This window comes from Salvelinus fontinalis, chromosome 29 (assembly GCF_029448725.1).
Source record: "Salvelinus fontinalis isolate EN_2023a chromosome 29, ASM2944872v1, whole genome shotgun sequence".
Classification (NCBI taxonomy): Eukaryota; Metazoa; Chordata; class Actinopteri; order Salmoniformes; family Salmonidae; genus Salvelinus; species Salvelinus fontinalis.
In genome coordinates this window covers 1,726,370-1,740,885 of record NC_074693.1, presented here as the reverse complement: position 1 = coordinate 1,740,885, position 14,516 = coordinate 1,726,370, and the positions used below count along the sequence as shown (strand labels likewise).

The following is a 14,516-nucleotide window of genomic DNA, read 5'->3' as shown; positions in this document are numbered from 1 at the left end:
GTCAGACAGTTCTGTAACACTGTTGCTGTGTAGATTACTCTCCCTCACCCTAGAGACTGAGGTCAGACAGTTCTGTAACACTGTTTGAGCTATTTGCACCTGCATAGAAAGCATACTGTTCCCGCTCAAGGTTAACCACAGCTTCTCAGCACACTTATCTGGGGCAAAATGTTACTTCCAGCACACACACAGGCACACATGCACAAAGCAGATACAGCATACACTATTCAATCACAAATGATGTGGTGGCGGGCTATAGTGCATAAAACGCATATCCTCACAGAACAGTGTTCAGCGATAGCTAATGCCATGGTGGCCTCAGCCTTTTTTGCAGAGTTAATTTTTTTATTAACCATAAATGGCAGCTTGGTTTTGGGTGGAACTGTTATAAGGCTTTGCCTTTTGAGTATGTTTTTGAGTTGTCATGTGTTCTTTTTTACATCACTAAGTTTGGCGTAGAAATCAGCCTTTACAATACAGGCAGTATGCCCGTGTATCATCTCCAATAAACGGCTTCAACCAGCCTTTGAATTCAGGGTTTGATTCCCACTCCTTTCTGTATTTTTGAGTGTACAGTTTAGACTGAGACATGATGAGCTAGCCAGCTAGATGTTTAGCTCACGTGACAGAGGCACACACACAGTGGACAAGGTGAGTAAGTGACTGAGGCTGTGTGAGTCAAATGCAGGGATTTATTTTAAACAAAGAACATAATACATTTACATCCCGCCCTGAATGTAAGCCAAGGTCAACTCTGTAGTAGCTTAGCCCCAGCTCAGCCTATAACAAGGTCAACTCTGTAGTAGCTAAGCCTCAACTCAGCCTATAACAAGGTCAGTTCTGTAGGTGTTTAGCCCCAGCTCAGCCTATAACAAGGTCAACTCTGTAGTAGCTTAGCCCCAGCTCAGCCAATAACAAGGTCAGCTCTGTAGTAGCTTAGCCCCAGCTCAGCCAATAACAAGGTCAGCTCTGTAGTAGCTTAGCCCCAGCTCAGCCTATAACAAGGTCAGCTCTGTAGTAGCTAAGCCTCAGCTCAGCCTATAACAAGGTCAGCTCTGTAGTAGCTTAGCCCCAGCTCAGCCTATAACAAGGTCAGCTCTGTAGTAGCTTAGCCTCAGCTCAGCCAATAACAAGGTCAGCTCTGTAGGTGTTTAGCCTCAGCTCAGCCAATAACCAGATCAGCTCTGTAGTAGCGTAGCCTCAGCTCAGCCTATAACAAGGTCAGCTCTGTAGGTGTTTAGCCCCAGCTCAGCCTATAACAAGGTCAGCTCTGTAGTAGCTTAGCCTCAGCTCAGCCAATAACAAGGTCAGCTCTGTAGGTGTTTAGCCCCAGCTCAGCCTATAACAAGGTCAGCTCTGTAGGTGTTTAGCCCCAGCTCAGCCAATAACAAGGTCAGCTCTGTAGGTGTTTAGCCTCAGCTCAGCCAATAACAAGGTCAGCTCTGTAGGTATTTAGCCCCAGCTCAGCCAATAACAAGGTCAGTTCTGTAGGTATTTAGCCCCAGCTCAGCCAATAACAAGGTCAGCTCTGTAGGTGTTTAGCCCCAGCTCAGCCAATAACAAGGTCAGTTCTGTAGGTATTTAGCCCCAGCTCAGCCAATAACAAGGTCAGTTCTGTAGGTGTTTAGCCCCAGCTCAGCCAATAACAAGGTCAGCTCTGTAGGTGTTTAGCCCCAGCTCAGCCAATAACAAGGTCAGTTCTGTAGGTATTTAGCCCCAGCTCAGCCAATAACAAGGTCAGTTCTGTAGGTGTTTAGCCCCAGCTCAGCCAATAACAAGGTCAGCTCTGTAGGTGTTTAGCCCCAGCTCAGCCAATAACAAGGTCAGTTCTGTAGGTATTTAGCCCCAGCTCAGCCAATAACAAGGTCAGTTCTGTAGGTATTTAGCCCCAGCTCAGCCAATAACAAGGTCAGCTCTGTAGGTGTTTAGCCCCAGCTCAGCTTATAACAAGGTCAGTTCTGTAGGTATTTAGCCCCAGCTCAGCCAATAACAAGGTCAGTTCTGTAGGTGGGTGGGTGAATGTAGCCCCATCACAGGCCCCTGAGCCAGTGGGTGAATGTAGCCCCATCACAGGCCCCTGATTCTGTGGGTGAATGTAGCCCCATCACAGGCCCCTGAGCCTGTGGGTGAATGTAGCCCCATCACAGGCCCCTGAGCCAGTGGGTGAATGTAGCCCCATCACAGGCCCCTGAGCCAGTGGGTGAATGTAGCCCCATCACAGGCCCCTGAGCCAGTGGGTGAATGTAGCCCCATCAAAGGCCCCTTAGCCAGTGGGTGAATGTAGCCCCATCACAGGCCCCTGAGCCAGTGGGTGAATGTACCCCCATCACAGGCCCCTGAGCCTGTGGATGAATGTAGCCCCATAACAGGCCCCTGAGCCTGTGGATGAATGTAGCCCCATAACAGGCCCCTGAGCCAGTGGGTGAATGTAGCCCCATCACAGGCCCCTGAGCCAGTGGGTGAATGTAGCCCCATCACAGGCCCCTGAGCCAGTGGATGAATGTAGCCCCATCACAGGCCCCTGAGCCAGTGGATGAATGTAGCCCCATAACAGGCCCCTGAGCCAGTGGGTGAATGTAGCCCCATCACAGGCCCCTGAGCCAGTGGATGAATGTAGCCCCATAACAGGCCCCTGAGCCAGTGGGTGAATGTAGCCCCATCACAGGCCCCTGAGCCAGTGGGTGAATGTAGCCCCATCACAGGCCCCTGAGCCAATGGGTGGATGTAGCCCCAACACAGGCCCCTGAGCCAGTGGGTGAATGTCGCCTCATCACAGGCCCCTGAGCCTGTGGGTGAATGTAGCCCCATCACAGGCCCCTGAGCCAGTGGGTGAATGTAGCCCCATCACAGACATCTGAGCCAGTGGGTGAATGTAGCCCCATCACAGGCCCCTGAGCCTGTGGGTGAATGTAGCCCCATCACAGGCCCCTGAGCCAGTGGGTGAATGTAGCCCCATCACAGGCCCCTGAGCCAATGGGTGAATGTAGCCCCATCACAGGCCCCTGAGCCAGTGGGTGAATGTAGCCCCATCACAGACATCTGAGCCAGTGGGTGAATGTAGCCCCATCACAGGCCCCTGAGCCAGTGGGTGAATGTAGCCCCATCACAGGCCCCTGAGCCAGTGGGTGAATGTAGCCCCATCACAGGCCCCTGAGCCAATGGGTGAATGTAGCCCCAACACAGGCCCCTGAGCCAGTGGGTGAATGTAGCCCCAACACAGGCCCCTGAGCCTGTGGGTTAATGTAGCCCCATCACAGGCCCCTGAGCCAGTGGGTGAATGTAGCCCCATCACAGGCCCCTGATTCTGTGTAGGGATGTATTTTGTAAAAAAAATATTAGTTGACGTGTTTTGTATGATGTCTTTCCCCCTTTCCTGGGGCTCCCGAGTGGTGCAGCGGTCTAAGGCATTGTATCTCAGTGCAAGAGGTGTCACTACAGTCCCTGGTTTGATTCCAGACTGTATCACATCTGGTCGTGATTGGGAGTCCCATAGGGCGGCGCACAATTGGCCCGGGTTTGACCGGGGTATGCCGTCATTGTAAATAAGAATTTGTTCTTAATAACTGACTTGCCTAGTTAAATAAAGGTTACATTTTAAAAATGAAAATACCGTTTTTAATTTCTTTCCCCTATTCAACACCTCGTCCAGCTGGTGGCAGTAATGCACCATTAGCATTGGATGCCAACCGCCGTTAAACCCCATCGAAGAAGAAGAAGCAGCGAATGAATCCTGGTTGCTGCTTAAGGAAAAGATCCACAGTGTTCCTAACGTCCAGGTTGAGGAAGTTTGAAGTGTACTTTTCGGCTGGTTTACGTGTTTGAGTCACACATTTCTTTTCAGATCTCGTCTACCGTAGGTCGACACGATGTCCGGCGGTCCCCATAATGATAAGGAGGTAGGCTAATGGAGAAAAGGTTATTCTAACTTATAAACGCATCTAGCGATTTCTACATGGAAGTATGTTGTAGCCAAGTCTATAAGAAATATACCCTTGTCTGACGCTAGACTGTATAACGTTACAATGAAAAAAAACCAGTATGATATTGAAGTTGCTGTATTTCTTGGTGCAGTAAAACTTTCCCGGTGGCGACGTAATTTAGCGGTCTCGACCTCGAAGTGTCCCGCAGCCGTTTCTCTTCATCACCTTCCATAATATTAAAGACCCAACACCTGGTCTTGTTACAAAGTTGTGTAAAAGTTTCCTTCGTTTTACAGGAGTCTGTATTGTATGGTGTTGTATCCTGTCCATGTTAGTAGTGTGTAAGTAATGTCATATTATGGATGAAACTTTAAAAATTAAAAGTATATTTGAATAGCACCAGTTTATTGATTTATGGAAACACAACTCAATATTAGAAAGGTGTTTCTAATGTTTGGTATACTTACTGTATCTCCTAGTGAATGCTGTTTTTCTTTAATGTGTCAAAATGAAGATACCCCCCTTTTGCTCTCAGAACAGCCTCAATTCATCGGGTCATGGACTCTACAAGGTGTCCAAATCGTTCCACAGGGATGCTGGTCCATGTTGACTCCAATGCTTCCCACAGTTGTGTCCAGATGTCTGGATGTCCTTTGGGTGGTGGATCGTTCTAGATACACACGGGAAACTGTTGAGCGTTAAAAACCCAGCAGCGTTGCAGTTGTTACAACAAACCGGTGTGTCTGGCACTTAAATATGTTGTCTTGCCCGTTCACCCTCTGTATTGAACACGTACACAGTACATGTCTCATTTTTCTCTCGGCTTAAAGAACATATTTCATCCGTCTCCTCCCCTTCATCTATACGGATGGAAGTGGATTTAAAAAGGGACATCAGTAAGATTGCTTTCACCTGGTCAGTCTGTCAATATTTTGTAATTGGCAATTGAAGCTGTGTGTTTTAATTCTATTTAACTCTTAACTTTTCGTTTTGATTCACGAGTGTAGGCTACATAAATATTTTATTTGGTGTATTGTAGGATATTAACAAGTCGTATTTAGCTAAAGAAGGTATTGTAATATATTAACAAGTCGTATTTAGCTAAAGAGGGTATTGTAGTATTTAGCTAAAGAGGGTATTGTAGTATTTAGCTAAAGAGGGTATTGTAGTATTTAGCTAAAGAGGGTATTGTAGTATTTAGCTAAAGAGGGTATTGTAGTATATTAACAAGTTGTATTGTAGTATCTAGTTACAGGACCTCTTGCTGGCTGTTCTTCTGGACTTTCATTAAAGTGTGTCTCTGGTCATGGATGAAATACTGGCGAGGCCTAGTGACAGGATTCTCTAATTGTTACCATCCCTTTTTAAGTTTTGTTGGTGTGACTTTTCACACGTTACATCAGTCTCAATGTAACACCTATTTAGATCTGTGGGATACTAGGCTGTGATCTGTAGGATACTAGGCTGTGATCTGTAGGATACTAGGCTGTGATCTGTAGGATACTAGGCTGTGATCTGTAGGATACTAGGCTGTGATCTGTGGGATACTAGGCTGTGATCTGTAGGATACTAGGCTGTGATCTGTAGGATACTAGGCTGTGATCTGTAGGATACTAGGCTGTGATCTGTAGGATACTAGGCTGTGATCTGTAGGATACTAGGCTGTGTAGGATACTAGGCTGTGATCTGTAGGATACTAGGCTGTGATCTGTAGGATACTAGGCTGTGTGGGATACTAGGCTGTGTGGGATACTAGGCTGTGATCTGTGGGATACTAGGCTGTGATCTGTAGGATACTAGGCTGTGATCTGTAGGATAGTAGGCTGTGGGATACTAGGCTGTGATCTGTAGGATACTAGGCTGTGATCTGTGGGATACTAGGCTGTGTAGGATACTAGGCTGTGATCTGTAGGATACTAGGCTGTGATCTGTAGGATACTAGGCTGTGTAGGATACTAGGCTGTGTAGGATACTAGGCTGTGATCTGTAGGATACTAGGCTGTGATCTGTAGGATACTAGGCTGTGATCTGTAGGATACTAGGCTGTGATCTGTAGGATACTAGGCTGTGATCTGTAGGATACTAGGCTGTGGGATACTAGGCTGTGATCTGTAGGATACTAGGCTGTGTAGGATACTAGGCTGTGATCTGTGGGATACTAGGCAGTGATCTGTAGGATACTAGGCTGTAGGATACTAGGCTGTGTAGGATACTAGGCTGTGATCTGTAGGATACTAGGCTGTGATCTGTGGGATACTAGGCAGTGATCTGTGGTATACTAGGCTGTGTAGGATACTAGGCTGTGATCTGTAGGATACTAGGCTGTGATCTGTGGGATACTAGGCAGTGTAGGATACTAGGCTGTGATCTGTAGGATACTAGGCTGTGATCTGTGGGATACTAGGCTGTGTAGGATACTAGGCTGTGATCTGTAGGATACTAGGCTGTGATCTGTGGGATACTAGGCTGTGTAGGATACTGGGCTGTGATCTGTAGGATACTAGGCTGTGTAGGATACTAGGCTGTGATCTGTAGGATACTAGGCTGTGATCTGTGGGATACTAGGCTGTGATCTGTGGGATACTAGGCTGTGATCTGTAGGATACTAGGCTGTGATCTGTAGGATACTAGGCTGTGATCTGTAGGATACTAGGCTGTGATCTGTAGGCTGTGTAGGATACTAGGCTGTGATCTGTAGGATACTAGGCTGTGGGATACTAGGCTGTGATCTGTAGGATACTAGGCTGTGGGATACTAGGCTGTGATCTGTAGGATACTAGGCTGTGATCTGTAGGATACTAGGCTGTGATCTGTGGGATACTAGGCTGTGATCTGTGGGTTACTAGGCTGTGATCTGTAGGATACTAGGCTGTGATCTGTAGGATACTAGGCTGTGATCTGTAGGATACTAGGCTGTGATCTGTGGGATACTAGGCTGTGATCTGTGGGATACTAGGCTGTGATCTGTAGGATACTAGGCTGTGATCTGTAGGATACTAGGCTGTGTGGGATACTAGGCTGTGATCTGTAGGATACTAGGCTGTGATCTGTAGGATACTAGGCTGTGATCTGTGGGATACTAGGCTGTGATCTGTAGGATACTAGGCTGTGATCTGTAGGATACTAGGCTGTGATCTGTAGGATACTAGGCTGTGATCTGTAGGATACTAGGCTGTGATCTGTAGGATAGTAGGCTGTGTAGGATACTAGGCTGTGATCTGTAGGATACTAGGCTGTGATCTGTAGGATACTAGCCTGTGATCTGTGGGATACTAGGCAGTGATCTGTAGGATACTAGGCAGTGATCTGTAGGATACTAGGCTGTGATCTGTAGGATACTAGGCAGTGATCTGTAGGATACTAGGCTGTGATCTGTAGGATACTAGGCTGTGATCTGTAGGATACTAGGCTGTGATCTGTAGGATACTAGGCTGTGATCTGTAGGATACTAGGCTGTGATCTGTAGGATACTAGGCTGTCTAGGATACTAGGCTGTGATCTGTAGGATACTAGGCTGTGGGATACTAGGCTGTGATCTGTAGGATACTAGGCTGTGTGGGATACTAGGCTGTGATCTGTAGGATACTAGGCTGTGTAGGATACTAGGCTGTGATCTGTAGGATACTAGGCTGTGATCTGTAGGATACTAGGCTGTAGGATACTAGGCTGTGATCTGTGGGATACTAGGCTGTGATCTGTAGGATACTGGGCTGTGATCTGTAGGATACTAGGCTGTGATCTGTAGGATACTAGGCTGTAGGATACTAGGCTGTGATCTGTAGGATACTAGGCTGTGATCTGTAGGATACTAGGCTGTGATCTGTAGGATACTAGGCTGTGGGGTACTAGGCTGTGTGGGATACTAGGCTGTGATCTGTGGGATACTAGGCTGTGATCTGTAGGATACTAGGCTGTGATCTGTAGGATACTAGGCTGTGGGATACTAGGCTGTGATCTGTGGGATACTAGGCTGTGATCTGTGGGATACTAGGCTGTGATCTGTGGGATACTAGGCTGTGATCTGTAGGATACTAGCCTGTGATCTGTGGGATACTAGGCTGTGATCTGTGGGATACTAGGCTGTGTAGGATACTAGGCTGTGATCTGTAGGATACTAGGCTGTGTAGGATACTAGGCTGTGATCTGTGGGATACTAGGCTGTGATCTGTGGGATACTAGGCTGTGATCTGTAGGATATTTGGCTGTAGGATACTAGGCTGTGATCTGTGGGATACTAGGCAGTGATCTGTAGGATACTAGGCTGTGATCTGTAGGATACTAGGCTGTGATCTGTAGGATACTAGGCTGTGATCTGTAGGATACTAGGCTGTGATCTGTAGGATACTAGGCTGTAGGATACTAGGCTGTGATCTGTGGGATACTAGGCAGTGATCTGTAGGATACTAGGCTGTGATCTGTGGGATACTAGGCAGTGATCTGTAGGATACTAGGCTGTGATCTGTAGGATACTAGGCTGTGATCTGTAGGATACTAGGCTGTGATCTGTGGGATACTAGGCTGTGATCTGTGGGATACTAGGCTGTGATCTGTAGGATACTAGGCTGTGATCTGTAGGATACTAGGCTGTGATCTGTAGGATACTAGGCTGTGATCTGTGGGATACTAGGCAGTGATCTGTAGGATACTAGGCTGTGATCTGTAGGATACTAGGCTGTGATCTGTAGGATACTAGGCTGTGATCTGTAGGATACTAGGCTGTGATCTGTAGGATACTAGGCTGTGATCTGTGGGATACTAGGCTGTGATCTGTAGGATACTAGGCTGTGATCTGTAGGATAGTAGGCTGTGTAGGATACTAGGCTGTGATCTGTAGGATACTAGGCTGTGGGATACTAGGCTGTGATCTGTAGGATACTAGGCTGTGTGGGATACTAGGCTGTGATCTGTAGGATACTAGGCTGTGATCTGTAGGATACTAGGCTGTGATCTGTAGGATACTAGGCTGTAGGATACTAGGCTGTGATCTGTGGGATACTAGGCTGTGATCTGTGGGATACTAGGCTGTGATCTGTGGGATACTAGGCTGTGATCTGTAGGATACTAGGCTGTGATCTGTAGGATACTAGGCTGTGATCTGTAGGATACTAGGCTGTGATCTGTAGGATACTAGGCTGTGGGGTACTAGGCTGTGTGGGATACTAGGCTGTGATCTGTAGGATACTAGGCTGTGATCTGTGGGATACTAGGCTGTGATCTGTAGGATACTAGGCTGTGATCTGTAGGATACTAGGCTGTGGGGTACTAGGCTATGTGGGATACTAGGCTGTGATCTGTAGGATACTAGGCTGTGATCTGTGGGATACTAGGCTGTGATCTGTAGGATACTAGGCTGTGATCTGTAGGATAGTAGGCTGTGTAGGATACTAGGCTGTGATCTGTAGGATACTAGGCTGTGATCTGTGGGATACTAGGCTGTGTAGGATACTAGGCTGTGATCTGTAGGATACTAGGCTGTGATCTGTAGGATACTAGGCTGTGTAGGATACTAGGCTGTGATCTGTAGGATACTAGGCTGTGATCTGTAGGATACTAGGCTGTGATCTGTAGGATACTAGGCTGTGATCTGTAGGATAGTAGGCTGTGTAGGATACTAGGCTGTGATCTGTAGGATACTAGGCTGTGTAGGATACTAGGCTGTGATCTGTAGGATACTAGGCTGTGATCTGTAGGATACTAGGCTGTGATCTGTAGGATACTAGGCTGTGATCTGTAGGATAGTAGGCTGTGTAGGATACTAGGCTGTGATCTGTAGGATACTAGGCTGTGATCTGTGGGATACTAGGCTGTGATCTGTAGGATACTAGGCTGTGATCTGTGGGTTACTAGGCTGTGATCTGTAGGATACTAGGCTGTGATCTGTGGGATACTAGGCTGTGTAGGATACTAGGCTGTGATCTGTAGGATACTAGGCTGTGTAGGATACTAGGCTGTGATCTGTAGGATACTAGGCTGTGATCTGTAGGATACTAGGCTGTGATCTGTAGGATACTAGGCTGTGATCTGTAGGATACTAGGCTGTGATCTGTAGGATACTAGGCTGTGATCTGTAGGATACTAGGCTGTGTGGGATACTAGGCTGTGATCTGTAGGATACTAGGCTGTGATCTGTAGGATACTAGGCTGTGATCTGTAGGATACTAGGCTGTGATCTGTAGGATACTAGGCTGTGATCTGTAGGATACTAGGCTGTGATCTGTAGGATAGTAGGCTGTGTAGGATACTAGGCTGTGATCTGTGGGATACTAGGCTGTGTAGGATACTAGGCTGTGATCTGTAGGATACTAGGCTGTGATCTGTAGAATACTAGGCTGTGATCTGTGGGATACTAGGCTGTGTAGGATACTAGGCTGTGATCTGTGGGATACTAGGCTGTGTAGGATACTAGGCTGTGATCTGTGGGATACTAGGCTGTGGGATACTAGGCTGTGATCTGTAGGATACTAGGCTGTGATCTGTAGGATACTAGGCTGTGATCTGTAGGATACTAGGCTGTGATCTGTAGGATACTAGGCTGTGATCTGTAGGATACTAGGCTGTGATCTGTAGGATACTGGGCTGTGATCTGTAGGATACTAGGCTGTGATCTGTAGGATACTGGGCTGTGATCTGTAGGATACTAGGCTGTGATCTGTAGGATACTAGGCTGTGTGGGATACTAGGCTGTGTGGGATACTAGGCTGTGTGGGATACTAGGCTGTGTGGGATACTAGGCTGTGTGGGATACTAGGCTGTGATCTGTAGGATACTAGGCTGTGATCTGTAGGATACTAGGCTGTGATCTGTAGGATACTAGGCTGTGATCTGTAGGATACTAGGCTGTGATCTGTAGGATACTAGGCTGTGGGATACTAGGCTGTGTGGGATACTAGGCTGTGATCTGTAGGATACTAGGCTGTGATCTGTAGGATACTGGGCTGTGATCTGTAGGATACTGGGCTGTGATCTGTAGGATACTAGGCTGTGATCTGTAGGATACTAGGCTGTGGGATACTAGGCTGTGATCTGTAGGATACTAGGCTGTGATCTGTAGGATACTAGGCTGTGATCTGTAGGATACTGGGCTGTGATCTGTAGGATACTAGGCTGTGATCTGTAGGATACTAGGCTGTGATCTGTGGGATACTAGGCTGTGTGGGATACTAGGCTGTGATCTGTAGGATACTAGGCTGTGATCTGTAGGATACTAGGCTGTGTAGGATACTAGGCTGTGATCTGTAGGATACTAGGCTGTGATCTGTAGGATACTAGGCTGTAGGATACTAGGCTGTAGGATACTAGGCTGTGGGATACTAGGCTGTGATCTGTAGGATACTAGGCTGTGGGATACTAGGCTGTGATCTGTAGGATACTAGGCTGTGATCTGTAGGATACTGGGCTGTGTAGGATACTAGGCTGTGATCTGTGGGATACTGGGCTGTGTAGGATACTAGGCTGTGATCTGTGGGATACTGGGCTGTGATCTGTAGGATACTAGGCTGTGGGATACTAGGCTGTGTGGGATACTAGGCTGTGATCTGTAGGATACTAGGCTGTGATCTGTAGGATACTAGGCTGTGGGATACTAGGCTGTGTAGGATACTAGGCTGTGATCTGTAGGATACTAGGCTGTGATCTGTAGGATACTAGGCTGTGTAGGATACTAGGCTGTGATCTGTGGGATACTGGGCTGTGTAGGATACTAGGCTGTGATCTGTGGGATACTGGGCTGTGATCTGTGGGATACTATGCTGTGTGGGATACTAGGCTGTGTGGGATACTAGGCTGTGATCTGTAGGATACTAGGCTGTGATCTGTAGGATACTGGGCTGTGATCTGTAGGATACTAGGCTGTGGGATACTAGGCTGTGTGGGATACTAGGCTGTGATCTGTAGGATACTAGGCTGTGATCTGTGGGATACTAGGCTGTGATCTGTAGGATACTAGGCTGTGATCTGTAGGATACTAGGCTGTGATCTGTGGGATACTAGGCTGTGATCTGTAGGATACTAGGCTGTGATCTGTAGGATACTAGGCTGTGATCTGTAGGATACTAGGCTGTGATCTGTAGGATAGTAGGCTGTGTAGGATACTAGGCTGTGATCTGTAGGATACTAGGCTGTGATCTGTGGGATACTAGGCTGTGATCTGTAGGATACTAGGCTGTGATCTGTAGGATACTAGGCTGTGATCTGTGGGATGCTAGGCTGTGTAGGATACTAGGCTGTGATCTGTAGGATACTAGGCTGTGTAGGATACTAGGCTGTGATCTGTGGGATACTAGGCTGTGATCTGTAGGATACTAGGCTGTGATCTGTGGGTTACTAGGCTGTGATCTGTAGGATACTAGGCTGTGTAGGATACTAGGCTGTGATCTGTGGGATACTAGGCTGTGATCTGTAGGATACTAGGCTGTGATCTGTAGGATACTAGGCTGTGATCTGTAGGATACTAGGCTGTGTAGGATACTAGGCTGTGATCTGTGGGATACTAGGCTGTGTAGGATACTAGGCTGTGATCTGTAGGATACTAGGCTGTGATCTGTAGGATACTAGGCTGTGATCTGTGGGATACTAGGCTGTAATCTGTAGGATTCTAGGCTGTGTAGGATACTAGGCTGTGATCTGTGGGATACTAGGCTGTGTAGGATACTAGGCTGTGATCTGTGGGATACTAGGCTGTGGGATACTAGGCTGTGATCTGTAGGATACTAGGCTGTGATCTGTAGGATACTAGGCTGTGATCTGTAGGATACTAGGCTGTGATCTGTGGGATACTAGGCTGTGATCTGTAGGATACTAGGCTGTGGGATACTAGGCTGTGATCTGTAGGATACTAGGCTGTGATCTGTAGGATACTAGGCTGTGATCTGTAGGATACTGGGCTGTGATCTGTAGGATACTAGGCTGTGATCTGTAGGATACTAGGCTGTGATCTGTGGGATACTAGGCTGTGTGGGATACTAGGCTGTGATCTGTAGGATACTAGGCTGTGATCTGTAGGATACTAGGCTGTGATCTGTAGGATACTAGGCTGTGATCTGTAGGATACTAGGCTGTGATCTGTAGGATACTAGGCTGTGATCTGTAGGATACTAGGCTGTAGGATACTAGGCTGTGGGATACTAGGCTGTGATCTGTAGGATACTAGGCTGTGATCTGTAGGATACTAGGCTGTGATCTGTAGGATACTAGGCTGTGATCTGTAGGATACTAGGCTGTGATCTGTAGGATACTAGGCTGTGGGATACTAGGCTGTGATCTGTAGGATACTAGGCTGTGATCTGTAGGATACTAGGCTGTGATCTGTAGGATACTAGGCTGTGATCTGTGGGATACTAGGCTGTGATCTGTAGGATACTAGGCTGTGATCTGTAGGATACTAGGCTGTGATCTGTAGGATACTAGGCTGTGATCTGTAGGATACTAGGCTGTGATCTGTAGGATACTAGGCTGTGATCTGTGGGATACTAGGCTGTGATCTGTAGGATACTAGGCTGTGATCTGTAGGATACTAGGCTGTGATCTGTAGGATACTAGGCTGTGATCTGTGGGATACTAGGCTGTAGGTTACTAGGCTGTGGGATACTAGGCTGTGATCTGTAGGATACTAGGCTGTGGGATACTAGGCTGTGATCTGTAGGATACTAGGCTGTGATCTGTAGGATACTAGGCTGTGATCTGTAGGATACTAGGCTGTGATCTGTAGGATACTAGGCTGTGATCTGTAGGATACTAGGCTGTGTAGGATACTAGGCTGTGTGGGATACTAGGCTGTGATCTGTGGGATACTGGGCTGTGATCTGTAGGATACTGGGCTGTGTGGGATACTAGGCTGTGATCTGTAGGATACTAGGCTGTGATCTGTAGGATACTAGGCTGTGATATGTAGGATACTAGGCTGTGATCTGTAGGATACTAGGCTGTGATCTGTAGGATACTAGGCTGTGTGGGATACTAGGCTGTGATCTGTAGGATACTAGGCTGTGATCTGTAGGATACTAGGCTGTGATCTGTAGGATACTAGGCTGTGATCTGTGGGATACTAGGCTGTGATCTGTAGGATACTAGGCTGTGATCTGTAGGATACTAGGCTGTGATCTGTGGGATGCTAGGCTGTGTAGGATACTAGGCTGTGATCTGTAGGATACTAGGCTGTGTAGGATACTAGGCTGTGATCTGTGGGATACTAGGCTGTGATCTGTAGGATACTAGGCTGTGATCTGTGGGTTACTAGGCTGTGATCTGTAGGATACTAGGCTGTGTAGGATACTAGGCTGTGATCTGTGGGATACTAGGCTGTGATCTGTAGGATACTAGGCTGTGATCTGTAGGATACTAGGCTGTGATCTGTAGGATACTAGGCTGTGTAGGATACTAGGCTGTGATCTGTGGGATACTAGGCTGTGTAGGATACTAGGCTGTGATCTGTAGGATACTAGGCTGTGATCTGTGGGATACTAGGCTGTGGGATACTAGGCTGTGATCTGTAGGATACTAGGCTGTGATCTGTAGGATACTAGGCTGTGATCTGTAGGATACTAGGCTGTGATCTGTGGGATACTAGGCTGTGATCTGTAGGATACTAGGCTGTGGGAT

At 47.3% G+C, this 14,516-nt stretch overlaps 1 protein-coding gene across 2 annotated transcripts in view; it reads left to right on the top strand.

The window, feature by feature from the left end:
- The first annotated feature begins 3,722 nt into the window (after positions 1–3,722).
- Positions 3,723–14,516, top strand: part of LOC129827319 (PDZ and LIM domain protein 7-like) — a 175,726-nt gene continuing 164,932 nt past the window's right edge. The window contains exon 1 of one of the 2 annotated variants that reach the window (XM_055888057.1): positions 3,723–3,896. In XM_055888057.1, the coding sequence (XP_055744032.1) occupies positions 3,867–3,896 (30 nt within the window). In that variant the 5' untranslated portion in view covers positions 3,723–3,866. The remainder of the gene's footprint in view (positions 3,897–14,516) is intronic. The other variant, XM_055888056.1, reaches the window with a different exon arrangement.